The sequence below is a fragment of the Cydia pomonella genome, chromosome 1, assembly GCF_033807575.1.
Source record: "Cydia pomonella isolate Wapato2018A chromosome 1, ilCydPomo1, whole genome shotgun sequence".
NCBI classification, from domain to species: Eukaryota; Metazoa; Arthropoda; class Insecta; order Lepidoptera; family Tortricidae; genus Cydia; species Cydia pomonella.
Genome location: NC_084703.1, coordinates 19,766,153 through 19,790,375, shown reverse-complemented (window position 1 = coordinate 19,790,375; position 24,223 = coordinate 19,766,153). Strand labels below are relative to the sequence as shown.

Genomic DNA, 24,223 nt, shown 5'->3' with positions numbered 1-24,223 from the left:
GACGTCTCAGGGAACGGAATATAATTTTAGTTCAAAGGATATATGAATATATGGAATATATGAAAGTCATCATCATGATACCTACCCCAGGAAAATACCTGATATTTTCTTATGTCCAAATAGTGCACTTTAAAATTAAACTATATTTGTTTTCACGAATAAAGTATTATTATGATTGTGTGTGTAAACATAATTATGTCAAAACATTGATTTATACGTGTATGGACTATAATGAAATATGGCGATGTATACAAATGTCCACTGGAATAATTTCGTCGCTGTATAATTTTGACAAAGTATAAAAATGTCCATGTGTATATAAGACGAAATATAAATATGTTGCGATAATAGACTAAAATAGAATATGACGATGTATACAAACATGATCGATAGATGATACAATACTATGATTGTAGACATTTTTATACTTTGATAATAGTCATTTTTATATTTCGACTTGACTAGACTTGAACGTTTTGATATATTGTCTTTCTAATAATCGGACAAATTTATGTTTTAAAAGTAGACATTTTTATACATCGCCATGTTTCCTTATAGTCCATACACGCATAAATCAAAACATTTTTACAATATTTTATTTTGTCTTGTAATTTAAGGACTATTTTTTGCCTGGCAGTACATGAAACGTCAGAATTCCACGGAACTAAAAACCAGAGGGCCTACCGCGAACCATGTTTGACGTGTTGCCTCTCTGTCACACTTACGTACGAATTTACAAGTGCGACAGAGAGGCAAACACGTGGAACGTGGTTCGCGGTAGGCCCTCAGATTTTAGGGCGACAAAGCGGGCAAAATGTCACTGGGCTTCAATTTGACCAAGACGCTTAAGCACAAGCCCCGGAGGCCCCTGTTGCCTCCTCCATACATATGCCACTGGCCTCATTTGGTAAAGTTATTATATAATTATAATTGGCCAATCTAGGTAAAGCCTGACCAGTAATATAATATATGATCACGCGCCATATTGCGGAATTTCATGGGAACTACATTTTTCATACGAAACTGGACAGTCACTCTATACATGAGAATAACAGCGCCCTCTTGACAATGATCATATATTTCTGGTCGGGCTTTAGGAAACAGACTGCTAATTCCATTTGCCATTTTAGTACAACACCAGGCAGAGGTAATCGAAATGTCATTTTAGTGACTAATTAATAAAAACAGAGCATAGTAGAAGGTAGTTTAGTTTGCGCTTTAAGCAGAGAAGTGAATTTATAACTGTTTACAGCAGTGCCAAAACAAAAAACTACGATTTTAACTGTGTAATGTTCAAATAGGCATTGTATATTTCATGTTGAATAGCTGAGCCGAATGTCGAGCCATAAACTACATTCTTCACCTAGAGCTTCAGTTTAGAGCGAGTGCTGAAACGCGGCTCTTTTAGCTAAAAGATTCGAGTGCTAGGTGCTTACCACGTTTCAGATAAAACGCGCATATTTTACGTTTTTGTAGCACCTGGTGGATCTACTCCCGGCAGCACCCCAAAAGCGAGTTTGCCGGCATCCTCCCCCAGTTCCAAGTCTATGGAAGCAGTCGGGGTGATCAGCTCCGTCGCGTCTGCTACCTCGGTCCCTTTGCCAGCTATAACAGCAACTCCTCCCAGGTAATTTGGTAAGGTGTCATCCGATGGGTCGTTATGACAGCAGTTTATTGTACTTCATATAAAAGTATTGGTAAAAGGAGTATACCAAGAAATTGTGTCTACCATGGTCCAGTACAAACGCGAACATTCTAAAGATTTGCAGGTATAGGAGATTTTTTTTTCAGTCCCAATGGATGTGAAAAATGTTCAGTAAAATATTCGTTGACTTAAAACGTTGAAAATATATATGTAATATACCAAATAAAGTGCGTTTGAACGGGACAGCTCATGAAATGTCCCAAAAGCAATATCAACTCACTCTTTCATATCCGTATGTGTCAAGAAATTCATGCGAGTGAAACGAATTCCATGAATTTACAACGTAAGAATGTATTCGCTCCTCCTGCCACGGCTAAATCCAGCCATTCCTATTTAAAACTAAGATACAATATGGAGAAAATTTGTCCTCAGTTACAAGTATCTCTTCTATAATAGTACTGACGTACTATTTAACACAAAAAAACATTTGCATAATCCTGAGTATCACATGTCCATCGCTAACGATAAACTCATTCGAGAATAAACCTCCCGTTCTGTTCCCGCTATATATCTCAATGCTCATATAGGTTGAATGCTATAGGCTGGAGTTGATGGTGGCTTAGCCAGTGTTTAGCTTCGGAACCCTTCATACAAACCTTTGTAGTAAGTACGCGTCTTGTTCTCCTCAGTTTGTCGTCGAGCACGCCCGCGGGGCAGGCGCCCGCCAAGCCCCTATACCAGGAGTCCGTGATCACGAACACGGACACCGCGGACACGAAGCAGACCAAGAAGCGCAAGGCGGTGACCGCGGCCGGCACGCCCACGCCGCTTGACTACGCGCCCACGCCGCCTCCCACTGCGGTGATTTTACACGCTTATTCCACAACGACGACCGATTCCGAAGCTATAAAAACCAACCGCCAGACTGCTGATGCTTTTACCTATATAGGTCGATTTAGGATTGACATGACCTGGAGCTCTTTTCAGGAAAGCTTGTAACTTGTTACACAAGTAGAATCCCCTTTCTAATAATAGAAGTTGAATAAGACTTCCAGTAAAATTAAAAGTTGCAATCTTCCGTGAACTGAGCTGTGATTAATGTGCTTGCACCGCTACCTGCTCAATGATTGCTACACTTTCCTTATTTTCTTTAATGAGATGTCATTTTATAATCCGTACAAATTCACAATTTGTATGAACAGGTGACGGACATGAACTCACAAAGTTGCAGCAGTATGTGGGAAGGGCAGCTGTCTAACGACGTGCAAATGGACAACGCAGAGAAAATTATCAAGAAGGTATGAAATTCACTTTATAGCTATACTCAAGGTTTAACGGTTGTGCGATTGGTCTGTCATGTATCCACCCTCACTCCAAACCAGGTTGGGCGTATTCAATTACTTGTTTAATTTTAACTACAATTTGGATTACATGTAGGTACAACTACTTGCAATTAAGATTACTTTGTAATTTATAATCAACATTACTCAATTACTTATTGATAGGCAAATATGTGGAAAGGAGGGTGGTCAGATTGGCTAATTGACCAATAAGGACAAGCGATATGTCACTGGATAGCTTTTTCAAAGTTCTAAAACTTTTACTATGGCAGGTAATCCCAAATCTTTGTGTGAAAAAAGTTATCGCTGCATAAAAATGTTTAATGATTTGAAACGTTACTATGTACCTCTGCAGCGTCTTGCTGCGTCAGTCTGCCCGTGCGGTCGATGGTGATCGCCACCGTCAGATCTGCCGCTGCTGCCACCCCATAGGTGGAGGGTGGTTCCTTTGTCCCCGAAGAGGCGTCAGTTCGTTGGTTTTTATGGTCGCCTCTGGGGGATATGGTTTCATCCAGGCGTGCCCTCTTGCCTTTCCCTTCTGGTTTCTTTGCCTGGGTTTGTTTTGCAGTGCTCGTCGCTCCCACGCCCTGTCCCTTCGGGGCGTCAACCTCCTGCTTGTTCTCAGAGGAGCGGCTATCTGTTTCTCTTCGCTTTTGGAGCCGCTGCCTCTTCCTCTGCGAAAGCTTCTTCCGCAGTGGTGCATCTACTTCGGTCTGGGCAGGCATCCCTCTTGGTTTGCACCTGATCTCCCAGCCGGGATCTATGACCTGCTTCGAGGGTTCAACAGGTGTCCCACTCTCAGCTGTCATCGGTTTGTCTTTAGAGGGCCCAGCTGTCGAAGGCTCCTTCGTCTCCGGTTCAGCCACCTGGACTGGGGTTACGGTAGGTATCTGTTCCGCCCTCCTTAGTGATTTGCATGTGCCGTCTCATCTAAGGAGGTCGTTTGTTTATTATTTGTTTTTTTTTATTTCGATTTTTATTAGTCATTGTTGCCATTCAGTTCCCACGAGTAGCTAGGGATATAAAAGGTTCATTCCACGCAGAGCCCCGCTTGCGTAGACAAGGCTATATACAACGGGTTTCGCCTGGTACCCGAGGCCTATCGTTCGCGACTGAGCTCCCTCTCAGCCATGCATCCATCGGCACGATGAGTCACACCTTGGATTAGGGTTTTTGGGTTCGAGGTTGTCTTCTCCAGGAAAGGGGGGATATGGATAAGAGGATCAAGACGGGAAGGGGGGTTGGGAGGATTGGTCTAGGTAAGGTTTATTAGGAAGATTGGGGGTATAAAGGGGGAAGGGATAAATGGGTCGTTTTCATGGCTGCCGAAATTTTGTACATGTAAGATTTTAGCTGTTATTATTCCAAGGCTTCTCCGCTATAGCTGGCGATAGTTTGAATGAAAGTGTAGTGTAGATCGTAATCAAATGTAAAATTTGGTACGGAAATAGATAATTTGAAGAATGGAAAACAATTAGCTATAAGGTGGACTGATGTTAGCTTACAAATATAGATATTTAAAATGTTTTTGCTAGGCTAAGACGGAAGCCGCGGAGAACTTGGGCGTGTCCCACTTTTCGAGCGTGAGCGCCGCGCCGCCGCCGCCGCCGCCGCCGCCCGCGCACAGTCCCGCTGCGCAGCCGAGCCCCAGGTATCTACTCCACAATAACCTCCCATTATAAATGTTCTGTGTTTTAGATAGAATATTTAAATGTAATTAAAATATAGAACAAATCAACACTAGTTAACCCTTTCGCCGCCAGTAACTCGAACTCAAGTTCATCGATGTTGCCACGCACCTGCCAGCAATTGCATAAGAAGTTAAACAGTACATTAAATATTATTGCCATAATCAGTTATTTTGATGGAGAATTTTGGATCTTAACGCATTCTGCAGGTATTAAACAAACTGTGTATTCATACTTTCTCATAACCACCGAAAACATTTGTTTTACGATAAATAAATTCACTTACAAGAATAAACTGTGTTTGTTAGTATTGACACGCCAAACACTCGAAATGCAGTTCACTAGTGTTGTAACCAAAAAGATTAAGCTTGTGATATTCGATGAAACGTAATATTTTTAATATAGAATTTAAAGGCAGTATTCTTTATAAAAATGTTGCAATAAAACTTCATACTGAGAATCAAATTTTAAGGAAATATAGACCCATTAGCACCGCTATCGTCTATTAACATGTATGAAGTTTGAATGCTTTGCAATACATATTGATTATTATATACCATCGACTGATATTATTGTGTTTTATCCCAGCCCCCACTAGAATAGCCCCGAACATAAAGCTTTCGTACGTAAGTATACGCTGCATTTCAAGTTCTTAGTGTTGTGGCACGCATTTAGTTGCAGTATTGGCAACTTTGTCATAATTCATGCTTGAATAAGTCAATTACTTGTCTTCCTTGCAAAGTAATTATTAAATAGCATTCTAGATACATTTACCTTTTGAACGCTTTATGTCATAAACACAAACATCACTCAAACGCCAAGCTCCGGGGCGCAAGGTAGCTAATGTATACCTTACTTTAAAGTGTGAAGGTTACTTTGACAGCGTCCGCCATAACATATAGTTGTCCTTGACGCTGTGGGCGCGAGTAGGAAGGGTCATTCCCACTAGTTAACACCAACTCGATTTGGTGGTAACTACTGGGACTTTTTTTCCCAGTAGTTACCACTGGTAAAAGGTGGGAAAAAAAATCCCAGTAGTTTTAACGACCGGTCTGGCCTAGTGGGTAGTGACCCTGCCTATGAAGCTGATGGTCCCGGGTTCGAATCCTGGTAAGAGCATATATTTGTGTGATGAACACGTATATTTGTTTCTGAGTCATGGGTGTTTCTATGTATTTAAGTAATTATAATTATAATATATTATATACACCGTGTTTTTTTTGATTTGCGTTAATTTCGAGGGTGCATTCCTGAGCTTAAATTAAGTAATTTTCTCAAAGACACCGATATTCTAATTAACTCCATTTCGGAGATAATCAATCATAAATTTTTATATTATAAGGCCCTTACGAGCGTGTACACTTGCCTTAGGGCCTGTTTACTTATTGATTAGTGTTTAGTGCGAGTACATACATTTGCTACTAAACGTACGTACTATCTCGGACGATCGATGTTAGAAATGACATTGATATATCACAGTTTTCAATTGTTTGGTTGAGTTAAATGTAATGCCCATGTTACAACAACGCTATATGCAACATTTAGTTACTTTTTATAAATATAAAAATTGTAAAAAAAAAACAAAAAAAAATTTTTTTTTTGAAAATTAACTGTGCCATTTAGTTTCCTTAAACGTACTTACCGAAACCCCGGAGTTAACGCAATTCAATAAAAACACGGTGTATATCGTTGTCTAGGTACCTACAACACAAGCCTTAGTCAATTTGTGTAATAATGTTCTATAATATTTATTTATTATAGTTACCACTGGTAACAACTTGGTGGTAACTAGTGGGAATAACCCAGTAGGAACGGCGACTTTTATATTTATTTATATTTTCATATTGATAATAAGTAGCTATATTTGACTTATCGATAGGTATTTTGGCAACCGTGTAGTTTCTCACCAAGTGGCAACATCTGCGTGGCGTGGGGGTGTCACATTGCTTGTATTTCCTTGGCGGCGAAAAGGTTAAATACGCTTGGTAACGTATGAACAATGCTGTTGACTATTGAAGACAGTTGTTAATTTTGTATTACCTTTGTAGATTTCTGTGTTACACTACAATGAATACTTATACAAATTATAATGCAATACCGACAGTTAATTTTAATTATAGGGAATACTAAATTAATACGAGTAAATCGTAAATTGCAGACATTTACCCAGCCCCATGCCTGGCCCCAGCGGCGCGAACCCGGTGGCGACCCACATAAGGTCCCCTTCCCATCCACAGGTCAGTCACAATGTTTTGCTAGTATAATTTTCGTACTTCGTCTAAGCTTTGTACGCTCTATCCCCACTACTCGTTCTTCAGCAATTTGTATTGGTGGAACTACTGGGATTATTGGCTACTAGTTCTATCAAAGACATCGCTAAACTGGTGAATGTAAGAGTCTTACGAGTTCTACTTAGTTTGATCTGTGTGTTCTATTGAGAACTAATGGAAGAAACATTTATTCAACCAGTAGAACTAGTGGGAACAGACCCCTTCGACATCCATATATCCGGAGAAACAGTGACATATGAATTCACCTTATGTGATTAAAACTGATATGCCCACAAGCCTAGCAAGCTAGTCACCATTGTTTTGCATATAGCCATAACCCCGACATTATATAGGCTGGAGATTTATGTACTCCAATCTTTTTCACAAGTACTATCCTTCAATTTACATCAGATAATCTTCAAAAAGATTCAGTTTATTGTGCTACTTATAAAATGAATAGTTTTATATTAGTATTTAACCTTTTTGCTGTACGTACAAATACGCATGATAATGAATTATAATTAAATTTTCGATGTTATTCGTAATTCTCCAACTTGTATTGTCCATCGATAATAAATGTCTCCCGTACTCCCCAAACTCTCAATAGGCTACTTTTTTTTTCAAACATTTATAAATGTTCGTATAGCTTCGATCTTGGAGGATTTAACAATTGGCTACTTGACTGTTTTTTGTAAATAATGTCGAACGATCTTGATTTTCCTGAGGATCAAATGTCTATATAGGACTCATGGCATTTAAGCAACACAAAGATCAGAAATGAGAGTTAAAGTCTGACGTTCGCACTCGACGATTGAAACGCCGCTAACAAAATGATAAGGTGATGTGACGTCACATCATATAAATCTGTCCTAAATGTATGGAAGATCAAGGAAATTGCCATTTTGACCCTGAAATATTGCGTTTATGTGTATAGTTGTCATACAATTTATTTTTCAATAAAATGTAAGTCGAATGGTACCATTTTAGTTTCTATTTTAGAAAGAAAAATAATTTTTTTTTTTTGAGAATTCGGTGCCTTGTATTTTTTTATAATCACAATATATTTTTTTAAATTCCACTTTTTTATAATGACTGGCTCATTTTCTAACCATTTAACTAAATTTTGTTATAATATTTAACATGTGTCAAGTACCCAATTGGAGTCGTCTTTAAGAGCTCATACCCATACATTTGACGTACCCTTCCTCCGCAAAAATCGGCATACTTTTTGTACAGAAAATTACAGACAACGCGTCTCCAGTTGAATCCTCCAAGGCTTCGATAGCCAACTGGTGTTTTTATTTCATGGAAATAACATCGCTTTGTGCGAAGAATAATTGTTTAAAATTTAAACGGTAAATGATCTCGCCAAAATGGCAACCGACATTCTTGTAACCTTATAGCGTCATAATATTATAGCAATACAAAAACTGAAATGTCAAATTTTGTGCAAATTGAACACTTGTTTCTGCTACAGTAACGTCACTCATGAGACAAAAATGGCGGTCGGCGTTTGCGGTCACGTGACATTCAAAATAATTATCTTTGTATTACCAAATAGTATTAAACTCGTATTCTTATGATAAAAACAATATACATAACATACTTTCATAATTTAATGTTAATAGATGAAACTTCCTTATTGTTTCTTGACGTTTAATGTGTAACCTTCGTCACTGAATGTTTGTGTATAATTGTAACTATCGTCAAAGAGAATTTGAAATAGAGGTGCATTGTCAAAGAAAATTTTGTAGCCACAGTAAATCCTAGAACGCCTTTTGACTGTGATCCTTATTATTAATTAGTACATTTATAGTATTTTATGCAACAGTTGTATAAGAAGGGTCAAAAAAGGCGAGTGGCGTGAGTTACAATGTGAGCCGGAGCCGAAGGCGTAGGCGAACATTGTAAAGGAATACGGCCGGCCGCGGCCCGCCCCGGGCCGCGGCCGGCCGGTCGGCGACACCTCCTCGTAACTCATGAGGCCCTGGTACTTGCTACTTGCTAAATTAATTCTTTGGACAGTTTTTTCTCAATTTTGGCCACCGTAGCCTACGGAGACTAACAAGCAACGCTAAGCGGTCTTCGTAGTCTATGGGTGTTGCTATAATTACGGGTGTCACATGCGTGTTTCTGACTTATGAAGTAATTATTTTTACTATGCAACCAAATGAATATTTTGTAAGTTGGCATCAATGCACTTAGTTTAAAACTGTATTCGTTTTGGGTTTGTTAGGTTGGTAGCCATTAATCGCAGTAACATTATAGCTTATAAAAGCACAAGAGCTTTTATGAGGAATAGACAATATAGACTTTTCTTGAAATCTTTTATGTATGTTCTTATATTCGTGTTAATGAATGCATAAATGACAGATAACAGTAGAGGAGTAGGAAAATAGTTTTATTAAATATCAAAAAGTGGCGCCATCTTACCGGGCATCGGCTAAAAGTTGTGGCGCCATCGCTCGAATCGATGCCGCAATTACCTTTGGCCTTTGATCTATTATATGGCACAACTTTTTGATAATTAACAAATTTTTTCTAAGTGTTTTAATCCTGTGTCGAAAGATGGCAGTACATTTACTGTGGCTACAAAGTTTTCTTTGACAATCCACCTCTATTTAAAATTCATTCAAAGATTCCCAAAATTTAAAGAAAAAGTATTTTAATACGATAAAGTGTACACCTGAAAAAGCATACAGAATTGAGTAGCGTTTCATTAACCAATGAATTTGGTCGTTGACATGGCCGGTACTGACATTTTGTTTGACTATACATGACGTACACATATTACTCGACAAACAATTAGGCTATACTAAGCACCTATTTGATCACCTAAAGACATAGAACGGCTGTATATTTTTAGCTTACAGGCTCTGGTGACTTAAAAGACTATCTACACACATATTATAAACCCTCTATGATGCCTCCAAAATCCGTAAATAATGGCCAACATTACGATACTGGTTTGTTACAACAAATTTCTTATCTGTGATGATGTTGTAATTGCTTCATAACTGCATCAAAATCAATGTGGTTATACATTCAAATTTGGAACATCTCGGAAAATAAAGCAATTCGATTTGACCTCTATTCTGACCTTTTTGTTCGAAATGAAATGTCAATTGCTACAATTTTGACATATCTCGCATGTTAGTTTGTATCGAATGATACGGAAATAGGCCTCCGACTCTAGATTGTCTGTGAATTAAAAAAACGAATGCTTGACATGCGTGTTTTTTTTTTCATTTACCGCCATTTGACGTACAGTTAATCTTTTAATTAGTTTTAAGTATAATATGAATATGTTTTGTTGTTTTTAAAGTAACTATTGCAAAAAGTGCGTGTAAAATGACTCGATAAAGATACTTCGGTGACGCCACCACACCGCGGTAATTTGGGTTAGTAAATATATCATAGAAAGTTTATAATATGTGTGTAGATAAAATAGTGTATGTAACTGTACATAATTTTATTATGTAGCAGTCACATAAACTACTATTAAAAAAAAAAAGATTTATTCAGTAGCACAAGTTATTTTACAAAAATCAGGTGGGTGCCTCTTTTTAAGTATAAAATTACCTGTGTCAAGAGACACCGCTCCTCCATTGTGAGAAGAAAGAGAAAGGGCAGCTATATTTAAACTGAGGCAGATTACATTACTAACAAAACTACAAGAGGTAAAATTTAGGAGATTCAATTTACGAGGAAGTTTTCTATTTCAGTATAGGTTTTTGTTTTGATCCAGTCTAGAATTTTCTTTTTACATTCTCTGTAGGTCGTGGGATAAATGTTAATGACTTTATTAGTACTATTGTATAATCTTGCTGATTGTGTGAGATATTGCCTTTTTGCAAGAGCGTATAATTAAAATACGTGCATGTTAACCGAAGACTATTTATTGTGTGACAGAATGACATGACAGCAATTCATATCAAAAACATATTTGGAACATCACAGTTCCATATTTAAACAAATACTGTAGATGGCGCTGCTGGATATCAAAAACTACACCCCCACTATATCTAAGCATAGCCATCAGCATCATCAGCATTAAACAAAACTAAACATACCTACTACTTAGGTACAAGTCCTAACTTTTCAAGAAATCTAAAGTGCTTGACAAATCCTAGACTCTTTGTTAATAAGTCAGCTGGCATCTCAGCTGTTGCTAAGTATTTTGTTTCTACCATACCTTTGGCAATAATATCTCTACTAAAGTGGTAACGTATGTCAACGTGTTTAGATCTATTGTGAAACACAGGGTTGGCCAATAACTTCAGGGCACTTTGGTTGTCATTGTAAATTGTAATTAATGACATCTTATTTGTAATTTCATGGTACAATGACCTTAAATACATAGCTTCTTTAATACATTCAGATATACTAATATATTCTGACTCACAACTGCTCAAGGACACACTATTCTGCTTCTTACTGCACCATGAAACTACACTCCCAGACAAAGTGAAACAAAATCCTGAATAGGACCTCCTATCAAGAACATTACTGCCCCAGTCAGCGTCAACAAACCCTTATTCGCCTGAACAAAATGGATTGTGCGAACGCCAGAATCGTGTGGTGTGTGAGAAAGCTAGATGCTTACTATTTGATGCTGAGCTTCCCACTGAGTTCTGGGCCCATAACCTATAATTATAATACGTGCATGTTAACCGAAGAGTAATTTATTGTGTGACAGAATGACATGACAGCAATTCATATCAAAAACATAGTTGGAACATCACAGTTCCATATTATAACAAATACTGTAGATGGCGCTGCTGGATATCAAAAACTACAGAGCGGTCTTTGTTGTTAGTAGAGGAATTACGTTGACTTTTTTTCTCCTCAAGTTTGTAGACTCGGGAGAAAAACAAGTGTCTTTATGTCTTCGTAGAATAACATTTAGGATATATAATTTTCTGACCGATAATAGGCCACATAACTCATATAAGTCACTGGTGGGAAATCTAAAGGGCTTGAAAAACATGCCTTGCTGAGCTCGCTGAGCTCTTTCCAATTGCAGGAATTGAGTTTTAGTGGCACCACCCCAGACAGAGATACAGTAGGAGAGGACGGATTGTGCGAGGGAAATATAAATTTGTTTTAGTAGTTTAGTTATGGCAACGTGTCTTAAATGCTTAAACGGCCATATAAGTTTCCGAATTCGGGATATCATCAGTTCAGTTTGCATATACCATGTCAGTCTCTGGTCAATCATTACTCCTAAATATTTAACACATTCAACTTTCTCGATGACTGGGCAGGCGCATTTTGATTGATTTTTGTCAGTACAGTTATAAATCCTGATCTTGAACGAAGTGTCAGGCTGTGTACCGGCAGTCATCGTGAAGCAAATTTACTTGGTTTTTAGCATATTTAAGGTTATCAGGTTTTCCTGCAGCCAGCGGGCAATTTTAGATAGGCCGTTGTCCGCCGAAGTACGTACTTCCTCCCAACTATCTCCATAGAATACAACAGCTGTATCGTCAGCATACGCAAAGATGGAGCCCTTGTCAACGGGCATGTTGCATAGTTGGTTAATATATATAAGAAAGAGCGTGGGGCCTAGGACACTTCCTTGAGGAACTCCGTAGTCTACGTCACACTCGTCACTTACGTATTTCCCCACTCTAACCCTTTGTTTGCGATTTCGAAGATAATCGCTTAGCAACAAGAGTGGGATACCTCTAATACCATTGTCTTCTATTAAGAGATCCATTTACAGCTTTAACGTCCACAGTTGCTGTTTTGGCTGCTATAACGCATGTTAAACAGTTAGTGTTATAATCCAGTAACTTTGGTCGATTTTGTAATGGGGTTCGTTTGCGTCAAATGTCGTAGTTCTGATTTTTCCCAGACTTGGTTATGATATTGGCTCAATGAATAATCTGAGTTTCTGACTCGAGCGTCGAACGCAACTTTGTCAAAAAACGAAAAAACCGCGAAAATGTCGGTTTTTGTTTTAGATTTCCGCGACTATAACCTTAAGGGACTAGTTTTTGATATTACCTTCTCGGGCGTTTTTAAAGTAGACTAAATTTGCTACAATACGAGACTAGATGTCTATTTGTCTCTGTAGACCTAATAGTTTCCGAGATAAACCCTTTAAAGTTCATAAAAGAGGCGGTGGCACCATAAAACTTTGAAAATGTGCATTTTTAAAATGGTTGAGAAAAAAACATAGGTATGGGGGGTGATATGTCGATAAAATTCATCGTACTACGAGGGTGGATTGAAAAATTTGTGGCCTGAATATTAAAAACAAAACAGAGGTTTTTTAATTTATTTTTATTTTTCTACATAGTCCCCGTCGAGTTGAATGCACTTGTTCCATCTGGATTCCAGAGCCTTTACACCACTTTTGAAGAAGCTTTCCTCGAGACCTTCAAAATAGGCATCCACCTCAGTTTGGACCTCGGCGTTGCTTGAAAATTAAATAACAGATGAAAGTCCGATGGTGCTAAATCGGGTGAATAGGGTGGGTGGGGCAATAATTCAAACCCACATTTGGCAATCTCAACTTTGAATTTTTGAATTTGAATTTTGAATTCAGAGCCTCGTGTAATCTGCGTAATAACTCGCAATAATAGTCGGAATTTATAGTTTTACCTCTCTGGAGATAGTCAACCATTATTATTCCCTTTGCATCCCAGAAAACAGATGCCATGACTTTATTGGCCGACAAAATTGCTTTGGCTTTTTTGGGAGGCGGAGATCAAGGACGAACCCACTGCTTCGATTGCTGTTTGGTCTCTGGTGTATAGTGGTGGACCCACGTCTCGTCCATAGTTACAAATCTGTCCAAAAAGTCTTGAGTATCGGCTTCATACAGGTCTAGACATTCACGTAAATTAGTACGGCGAGCGATTTTTTGTTCCACTGAAAGAAGCCTCGGGACCCATCTCGCTAACACCTTGGAAAAACCTAATTCGTTGACTATAATATTTTGAGTTCTTTCATAAGAGATGCCTACGATGTCAGCTATTTTTTTTACACATAACTTTAAATATGCCGTAAAATTGCTTTTAAATATAGACGCCAATTGAAATTTCGCGGGAAGACAGTTGAATAATGACAGTTCAAAATGGCGGCAGTAAAAAGAAAAAAGTTTTCTTTTTAATTGGCCAGGTCGCGAATTTTTCAATCAACCCTCGTATATACGTGGTTAACGGCTCGACTATACGTGGACAAACACATTGTATAAGTTGAACGAGTTGCTAAGAGCAGGAAGAAATATAACATAGATTGGACCTGGTGAGCCAACCCTTTCCACCCTCTTTTTGGGGGGTAGGGACGGTACGATCTCGTGGCTCCCGACTCTCCCGAGCCAAATCAGCTTTCTTTGATCTAAGGAATAATCGAAGTATTTAATGGTTTAATTGTGTATACGTTTAAAAGATTCTCTTGTGTCACAAAACCAGGTTGTTTTGGTCACAATTTTGGTGACTCAGTGGACCGTGGGGTCACTTTAAACCATTTTGGCTATATTGTGGTCTAAAATATTGAAAATACGGTAAAATCATGGTCCCGCGGCATTTTAGACCTAAAATATAAGTTAAGAATTAAAATTAATTTCTAATAGTATTAAACTTATCGAAATTGCATTGTTAGCCAGTCGACACAATAAACACAACTTTCCACTTCTCGCGTCATAGACAAAATGGCCCAGCCAGTTGTACCCTACAGCAACGACATGCGCCATCATTCGATACGCAGATTTTGCTCCTATTGGTTGACATTCTATCACACTCGCATTTCCTAGAATATTTTATATTGTGACCTAGCCTACACGCGTTTTATTAACGCGGCAGGGACAAAGTTTACATAAATATTTTATTCCCTTAAATATTTAACGACGTGCTCGTTCTAGCACAATCGGAATAGAACAAACCTCGAAATTTCTTGGACAGTCCTGAAATTTGGTATGTATGTAAATTAAGCTGGGCTCATGGGCTGTCGTGTTCTAAGAGTTCTGGCCGCCTATCACGCCACGCCTCTCTCAATGACATCCTCCGTCGGGCCTTCGTCAGCGCCAACGTCCCAGCCATTCTCGAGCCACCTGGCCTCGCACGTGAAGATGGTAAGAGGCCCGACGGAATGACTCATGTGCCCTGGAGTGTTGGACGGCCCCTTATTTGGGACGGAACGTGTGTGGACACCCTGGCACCGTCTCACCTCGACTCAACATCATTGACAGCGAGCGGGGCAGCCGTAGCTGCCAAGGCGGCAAATTGTCGCAAAGATATAGCTCTCACTGAACGGCATATATTTATAGCTTTTGCAGTCGAAACTCTAGGATCGGTGGTGCCCAAGCGCTCATAAATTACTTCAGTAACTTTCGAAAAAAATTGATGTCACGGGGGACCGTAGGGCTGGCTCGTTCCTCGCCCAACGGATCGACATAGCGACTCAAAGGGGGAATGCAGCCAGCCTTATGGGAATCCTTCCGCAGGGATCTGACTTGGGTGATCTAGCTTAATATAAACATATTGGACTATACTAATATAAACACGGGTGACATGTTATGTTTTTTTTTTTGTAGGTTGTTTTAATTTTAGGAGGTTACATTTTATTCTAAGTTTGTTATTATTTAAGTGTGTTTTTGGTTTTAGTAAAAGGTACATATAAAGTAGCAGTTAACATCGGAATGACCGTCCTGGTTTATACAGAAAATAGTTGAACGGCCCAGATAAAAAAATTTAACAAGGATATTTAACAACTAATTCAATTAGTGTACACATTATTATGTCATGTAACATCTCCATAAACAACAATTTGATATCAAATCAAACAAAGTTTTGGAATACGAGAAAGATTGGGTTATTCCCACTACTTACCACCAAGTTGTTACCAGTGGTAACTACTGGGGAAAAAATCCCAATAGTTACCACCAACTCTGTTAATGTACCTACTGGGAATTTTATTTCCCAGTAGTTACCACTGGCAAAAGGCGGGACTTTTATTTCCAGTTTTCACTACCCAATTCTGTTATCGTTCAATACTAATAATTAATAAAATAGTATAAATACATTTTTTTAAATCATTATGTTCGTTAGAAACAATATATTAGATTTCAAACACATTCATGTTGACGGTACATATAAATGTCCGTTCAACGGGACGGCTGAGAACTGTTCCCCGCCGTATGGCCTTATCTAAATTTCTGTATTTATGAATTTCAATGGCTTCTACTACCACTTAACTTTGACACCCACCCACTATCTTCACCTACCCGTGAACAAGATGCATGTTACTGCGTCGAAATATCGGGAGCTCCATAAAAACAATATAAAGGATAATCACGGTTTATATCCCGGTCAATTTAAGTCTAGTTAATTAGTTATTACTTTAGTTGTAAGTCGATTATTGTTTCAATAAACTGCCTTACAGTGATGAAAAATAATCGATCTTTGACTGATTTGTTTGTTCGTTCATATAATTGTGACATTATTTATTGAAAGGGATTTATCGATGGTGCTTACGCCATTATCATCGATGCTCCTATGTAAATACAACGCTGCGCTAAGCGTAAACACCCTTGACAAAAGATCCAGGTTTCATAGATAACGTCACAATTTATTCAATGTAGAATGCAATTTTAATAACATAAATTCAATGCGAACGTTAATTCCTCCTTAAATATTTATTTTTTGCACTGCAAAACCGGTGCACGGTTTTAATGTATTTGATCACTTTAAAGCAGTTTAATGAAATACTAATCGACTTATAATTATTATTTATTAAGAGGGAAGAATAGCTTTGTGATCCTAGCGAAATATAGTACATTACGATAATAAAGAAGACGGTTCATGCCGAGGCATATATAACGTCACAATAAATTCAATGTACAATTAATAACACAAATTCAGTGCGAACGTTAGTACTTTTCTCCAAACATGCGAGGAAATCAGATAAAATAATCATAATTTAAGCATCAACCAGCTCTCAAATAGAACCTCCACATCAAACACGTCAAAAACCCCTATTTAATTATTTTTTTAAAAGTTAAAGGCACAACTATTCAGCCATTCAGTATTTGCTCATTCAATATAATTGTGCAATATAAACTGTATTGACACGCATGAGATCCTTAAAAATATAGTCTGTCAAGCAAAGTCTGTCAGTAGCAATGTAAAGCAAACTGAAGTATGGCAACACTCACAGAGCAGTATTGCGCTAAGAAAAGCAGCAATGTACATCGAACCGAAACATTTTTTTCCACTGAGCGCACTCTTCGTACGTCAACTAAAATTGCCGCGGTTTATTGAAGCATTTGGAAATTGTTATTATTATGAGAGGGACAATTTAAACTGGAGTAAAAACTGACTATGCTGGAGAAAATAATGTTTGAATCAAATCATTGCTTCCGCAGGTAGCTGGATTTTAATATAATAAATATTATAGGACATTATTACACAAATTGACTAAGTCCCACAGTAAGCTCAATAAGGCTATATATATATATTATCAGATTTCTCGGTTGGAATTCAATATTAAAGATATATCACGATAAAATGCAATACAAATGCTCCTTTATGCAACCTTCAAAAGCTAATTAGACATATTTAGGTAGGTACAATCGAAATATATATCAATAAGTAGATTGAATTAAAACAAAGGTTTGTATGCTTAGTAAAAGGTGGACGCGAAAGGCGAGCGCTCGCATTCTTAACCTTTGGTATGCTTAGGAGCAGATCTGCTACATATATATTCAACTTAAACATGAAGATGTCATAGCTAAATAAATGTAAAGGTTAAGGCATTTGCACTTGAGTACTTTTTACCAAACGAGCTGTTAGTAGGTACCTATACTACTAAATTTAACTAGAATAAAACAATCCATTGTTTTATTTAGGTAAATATTAAAACCTAGGTACCTGCATAGTAACCCCTGAGCCATCACTGGCAGCGGTAGCCCTGGTAGGGTATCACTGTAACTATTCTTGTGACAATTGCAGGGCTTATTAAATATCAAATATCTGGACTATTTACACCATTTTGATATGGTTTTATTCTGTTTTAGCAAACTTAGAAGACAAATAGGGAGCAAAGAGAACATAAGCACCACGGTAGCAAGCTGTTTTTAACATCAGTTCAGAAACTGAAGGAGCCCAAAGAAAATAATTATGCCACTTGTTAATTGTAAATTAGTGTATTTCTCTTGAACAATGTCACATTCACATACCAGTGTAATTTTGAAATGGTTTTACAATATACTTATATAAATATACAGATTAAAAATAAATAAAAACACAACTGCAGATATTTTGGTGTTCATTTAATTTCAAGGCAATTAAGATACGGGTCACTTTAGCTTACTTACACTTAATTCAGGCCATTCATTGAAAAAATATCATTAAGTTACCAATGTTACTGGTCCACTCCAACCAAGCATCAGAATACTTTGTACCTAGTCACTTATTGCATCTTAAGCATAAAACAGATCTGTTTGAAAATTTGTAATTTCAAGTTTAAAGTTTCCATTCCAAGTTTCAAAATTTATTCTTATACTAGTAGTTACACATAAAACTTAGTCTAAAGCAATTTGCCTAATTTATAGTACAGATATATTCCAATATCTCTGAGACCTCTCTTACATGCTAGCTTGGTAAGGTTTTGTTCACACTACTGTTTTTATACAGGCTAAAAATGTTAGATATTTACATGTATCAGCTAGATCATATTTTATATGTAGATATTTAAAAAAGTCATTTAGATATCAGGAGAATGCTGTTAAGAAAATTTATTAACTTTCACATTAGTCTATTCAAGACTTGTCAGGAACTGACACAATTTCAGGTACTCAAAATATTAATAAAAGATACCTTGACAATGGAAAGTTACCAACTTCAACTCATGTGAGTAATATTGAGTTATATTGTTTCTGGATAAAAGAAGGTATGATTTAAATGTTAAAATATTTTTCTAAAATTATGCACACTGAATAAATTATTTTAATTTATTGAACAAACAGGTAAAGCGACTTAAAACTTCTCTTAAATAGGTAGAATACCGACTTCAGAAAGTATAAACTAGGGCTCGCGGTCGTGTCCGTGATTCGTGAACCCGTAGCCGTGCGCCCGGTTTCGTGTTTCACGGCAACGGTTTTCTGGTCCGTTCCACACGTGACATTCGGCTACGTGAAATTAGGGTACGTGAATCCGTGTAGATCCGTGTAGGCGTGATCACGGCTTCACGTATCTTAAGAACACGCCGGTTCGGTCCGCCCGCGACGTTGAGTGAAGATACGATGCGGTCTCTAAGAGCTACGAATAAAAATGTATCGTGAGTTTTTTATTCATAGCTCTAATTCCGTTTCATTACTTTTGAATTAAAATTTATTTCCAATAGTAAGTCCTTTTAAATATTAATGAGTAATAAATGAATAGAACAAAACATTAATTACAATGAATAGCTACTTTAATAAACGGGTTGCTAAAATAATACCACAACACTGTGTGTCAGGAGATCAACTGTGATGTCAGGACTAATGACAATGAATGTGAGTTCAAAATTCTGAACTGCCCCCTCGGGATTAAATAAAAAATACCACGAATTGTAAAACAAAACATCGCGGTCACTTCTTTCAACTTCACGAACAAAAGGTAAAGCCCACAGCTACTTATGTATATTGTTTGTTTCATTTTGTCTGCACGTGCAACTGCACTTCTTATCTACAAAAAAAAACCCGGTATGTTAGCTTAGCTTGTTAGTCATACAATAAAACACTCTAACAATAATATGTCATTATTACCTTCAATCTAGAAATAAACAGTACTCTTTAATGTGCCGAAAGTCCGAAACTGATAAGAACTGCAGCTGCGTACTTTTTTTCCGTGGCCCCGTACATGTGTTTTTGTTGAATTTGTTTACCTGTATTACCTTTATCATATCTACCGAAGATTTGCAGAAATTTACCCTTTTGTTTCTTTGAATTAGGATTGCCTTGTTTATATTTAGGCTACGTTATATTCTTTGATAGTAGCAAGCTTTTACAAGTATGTTTCATTCATTTCATTAATACTTAACAGAATAAAATGTCTTCTTTTGATTTAATAATGACAACCAGTAGCACAGCGTTGCTTAAGTTCATAATTATAATGATACTTACTACGAAGCTGATGGTCCCGGGTTCAAATCCTGGTAAGGGCATGTATTTGTGTGATGAGCATGGATATTTGTTCCTGAGTCATGGGTGTTTTCTATGTATTTAAGTATTTATAAATATTTATATATTATATATATCGTTGTATAAGTACCCTCAACACAAGCCTTATTGAGCTTACTGTGGGACTTAGTCAATTTGTGTTATAATGTCCTATAATATTTATTTATTATTATTTCCTTTATTCATTTCTTTTCTCAGGCTAGGATTTTTATAATATGGATATAAAAGTAAAATATAAAAACACTTACAAAACAATACAAAAGATATAAACACATTATAAAAAACCTAACCTAGGGTGCCGCCAGCAGCGGGGCAGGGCCCAAGCTGCCGGTGGTCAGGGCCGCAGAGAGAGGAACCGACGTACTATACGCGCCGTGTCCAAAATTAGTATTATTATATTATTATTATATTAGTGCAATGCAACGAGCAGGTCGCTAGTTTTGACTAAAATCAATAGCTGGTTATACAAAAAACAGAACAACTCCAAATTATTTAGATATAACCATTATATTCAAATCGATGCAAAAAATACAATTTAAGTTTAATTCACACGTAAATGTTTGTCCGACGAACGTCCCGTATTCAATATACTAAGTGGTAACTCAATTCAATAATACCTAGTCCTTATTTATTTTTCTCCCGGGCGTGTCGAACCTAATACGAGACGTGCGATAAGTACCTATCCAACGGAACCGAGCCCGAAGCTCCGCACACGAACGCAGGTACGGGCTACGTATCATGGCGTGTCACGGTCACGGCGTGTCACGTGAATCCGGACGCGAACGCAGGTACGAGGTACGTACCTTGCCGTGTTCGTGAAATTCGTGATCTTAGTACCGCCGGGCTTAAGAACCCGTAGCTACGGATCGGCGTGTATCACGGATATCAGGAGCCCTAGTATAAACTAGGATTTTCCATAGGTATACATGTGCAATAGCTGAGTGCATGAAACAAATCAGCCTAAATAATATATTTTCGTGATGATTAACAAACGGACAGCTTTTACAGTAATAATCTAAACTATTGTCCCAATTTCTTTAATTTTTTTAATTAACAAGTTTATTTTTCGTGTTGTTTGCGTTGTACACGTATGTACGTAAACCGCCGTAGGTAAGTTTTGTATGAAGAGAAACTTTTACGAACGCCTTATATTGGGCGAGTTTTAATCCTGCAACAAACATAAGTATTAGGTAGATGTTGCGAACGAAAGTAGGTATAATCAAGGTTCTTAAACGTCTTAAGATTGTTTAAAAAAGTTACCTTTGAAAATATTTGAGGACTTCGTCTGTTGATATTGGGAACAATCGAATCAGTTGCGGTTTCGAGGGCACAATTCGTGGTCTTATTGGATATATTTAGGCATACGTTTTATCTTTATTTAAGCCTTTTAACCCTGAAACAGAAAAAACTGCACATTATCTTAAAAAAAATCCGGGATCTTCTAGTAATTATCATAACCTCAACATTTTCTAATGGTTAAGATCAACGAGCATGATTTTACTTACATTGTAGGCATCTTGACTTTGCTTATGGTCATGCACAATATTATTTAATATATTGATATTTATTTTAATGCTAGGAGCAGAAATTTCTCTTGAATTAGCACCGATTCGGAATGTAAACAAACAAGATGGACGATCCACATTCCACAGATAAAACACAGATTACATGCGATTTTGGAATTATTCGAACACAGTGTTGCTAGCCCGCGATTTTTCAAATTTGCCGCGTTTTTCTACTGACAAGATTTGCTTGACCAACTATATATAAAAGTTTTATAATCTTTGATTTTATTAAGCAGTATTCGCACGATCATACACGACTCTATCATATAGCTTGAAATGATGCTGACCGGGTCGTGTAGACGCAGCCCGCGCCTATATTAATTGGCTGTTTGCGTTTTTCTTAGTGGATACATGTTTTTAAAAGTAAAACACAATACAGTAATAACTTCCCGTCCGCTAAAACACAACAATAATGATTTGAATTTTTTAATCAAGATTTCAAAAGGAGGAGGTTATCAATTCGGTGCGTATGTTTTTTTTTTAATGTTATTTTTTTGCTTGAATATATATATACAGATTGGTCCCGTTTTTGTCAAAACTCAGTTCAGATGATGGATCTGATCATGAGCAATCGAGGGAACTCGTCAAATGTGAAGAGCATACATATAGTGATTTTTGTATTTTCATCAACAAATCAAGCATTTACATTTAAAAAGTAACATACGATGAAGTAGAACTGCTGATGGTGATCCGAATGTAACTCTTCAACGACGCATAGTTCACGTTTGGGAATTTGTTCTCTTCACATGTTTGTGAAACAGTTAGGTTTTCAAGGTACATTTTTGTCAAGCTTGAGTTTTGATGATGGATTCCATGAGGAATTGAGGGTACTTCTCAACTCTTTTAAGCAAACTTATAGCCATTTTTAATATTATTTCATGGTGTGAAATAATTTATTTTAAATAAAGTCGAATACTCTATTGCGGGTATTATAGCAGTCTTTTTAATTTCATTGTATGAAATCCAAAATCAACAATAATCTATCTTTCACCGGTCATTGAAGTCGTTTTTTTTTTCTAAATATTTTTTTTTTTGTTTGACCATAACGAAGAACTTCCTTTACTATTTTTGGTATAATAAGGTGAACATTTCCGAGCATATTGGAGAAAACTGTATTTTTTCTATGAGATTCCATTTTGCGAGAAAACGTTTTCCACTATCTAAATCTTAACAAATCATTTTGATTTTGATATCGAATTGTCGATCGCTTCAGCATAATATATTCTAGGTTTATACGTTTCCTTTAAAAAATATGTTTTGATAATTTTTAAACAAAAAGGTAAACCTATGAACTTAGTTTTACATCGTGTCAACGACATACTAAAGAAGTGGGAGAAACGTTTTCCTTTTTGTATGGACGATCACGATATATTTATACGACACTATTTCTACTGTTTTTATTAGTATTGAACTTTTAACAACATTTCGGTGTTAACTACTGGGAAAAAAAAATCCAGTAGTTACCAGGTGTAAAATGTTTAAAAAAAATCCATTAGATACCACTGGTAACAACTTGGTGATAACACTGATAACTAGTGGGATTAACCCAAAACATACTACTGCTCTTGTTTGAATTTCATTTCATCATGCCACTTTCTAATTTCAGCTTTGCTTCTGTTTGCTCTGCTTTGTATCATCGATATATGTTTAGTTATCTTCGGAAAAATAGCATGTATTTAACAATTATTTACGCTTTGATATTGTATTACTCTAGCAAGTCAATCTGTCAATCAAATGAGTGAGAATGATATCGAAATCAACTTCATTTAAAGTGGCGCGCTAGTCTACTTTTAGGAACAACTTCATCTCGTTTTGTAACCTCGTCCCTTATAATTTTAAGACCCCTTATAGGGTTGTTTCCATGTAAAAATCTTAGGGCAGAATTGTATCCCAATAAATTCTTATGGATTATAATAACACGTTAAACTACCTGTAGTGGACCTCTAATGAGAATATTTTTGTAAATATTGAAATTAAAATATCTTTTAACACACGTCACGTGACCCAAATCGAAACGACATTGAAGATTCTGATGACGTCACAACTCTCGGTTTGACATTGGGCTATAACCGCGAAAATTACGTCTTTTATTATTATATTATTGTATCTCCTTGGATTTCACGGGCCTATAAATCCCGGTCTTTTGATAGGCTTGCATGGGGATATAGATCCAACACGTAGAGGGCCCCTTTGAAAGCTTTAATGTCATGTAGAACCCTTGCTGGAACCCGTTCACAGGCGCAACAATAGACACCCATGAACCGGTTGCAGCAGGCATTGGGACTATTGTAGTAAAAGTGAAAAATATAACGGTCTATGGATTTAAGTTTGGGAGGACAATGAGACTGGGTTATTGCAAAGACGTCCGGACACCTGCCATAACAATGCTTTCACTAGTTATCGAGGCAGGCGGTGACTTGCCGCCCACTAGATGGGCCCCTGAAAATGCCGTCGTGAAGACGACCAGGAGCAACACCGGTGTGAGCGGCTCAGGGGTGTCGAGAGGTGTACGCCGCTTTCTACCCAGTGGCTGATAACAGCCAC

The 24,223-nt window shown here is 37.2% G+C and overlaps 1 protein-coding gene and 2 long non-coding RNA genes across 13 annotated transcripts in view; 2 read left to right on the top strand and 1 right to left on the bottom strand.

Annotated features, from left to right (window-relative positions):
- Positions 1–24,223, top strand: part of LOC133526851 (protein AF-10-like) — a 96,843-nt gene that overhangs the window by 16,700 nt on the left and 55,920 nt on the right. For all 11 annotated transcript variants that reach the window (XM_061863755.1, XM_061863738.1, XM_061863731.1 and 8 more), the window contains 5 exons: positions 1,477–1,627; positions 2,335–2,506; positions 2,848–2,943; positions 4,521–4,636; positions 6,832–6,910. In XM_061863755.1, the coding sequence (XP_061719739.1) occupies positions 1,477–1,627; positions 2,335–2,506; positions 2,848–2,943; positions 4,521–4,636; positions 6,832–6,910 (614 nt within the window). The remainder of the gene's footprint in view (positions 1–1,476; positions 1,628–2,334; positions 2,507–2,847; positions 2,944–4,520; positions 4,637–6,831; positions 6,911–24,223) is intronic.
- Positions 16,254–18,207, top strand: LOC133527169 (uncharacterized). Its single transcript, XR_009800834.1, has 2 exons — positions 16,254–17,318; positions 17,970–18,207. It is a non-coding gene; the product is annotated as an uncharacterized LOC133527169 (long non-coding RNA).
- Positions 21,121–22,862, bottom strand: LOC133527164 (uncharacterized). Its single transcript, XR_009800833.1, has 3 exons — positions 21,620–22,862; positions 21,375–21,507; positions 21,121–21,282 (listed from the first exon to the last, which is right to left on the bottom strand). It is a non-coding gene; the product is annotated as an uncharacterized LOC133527164 (long non-coding RNA).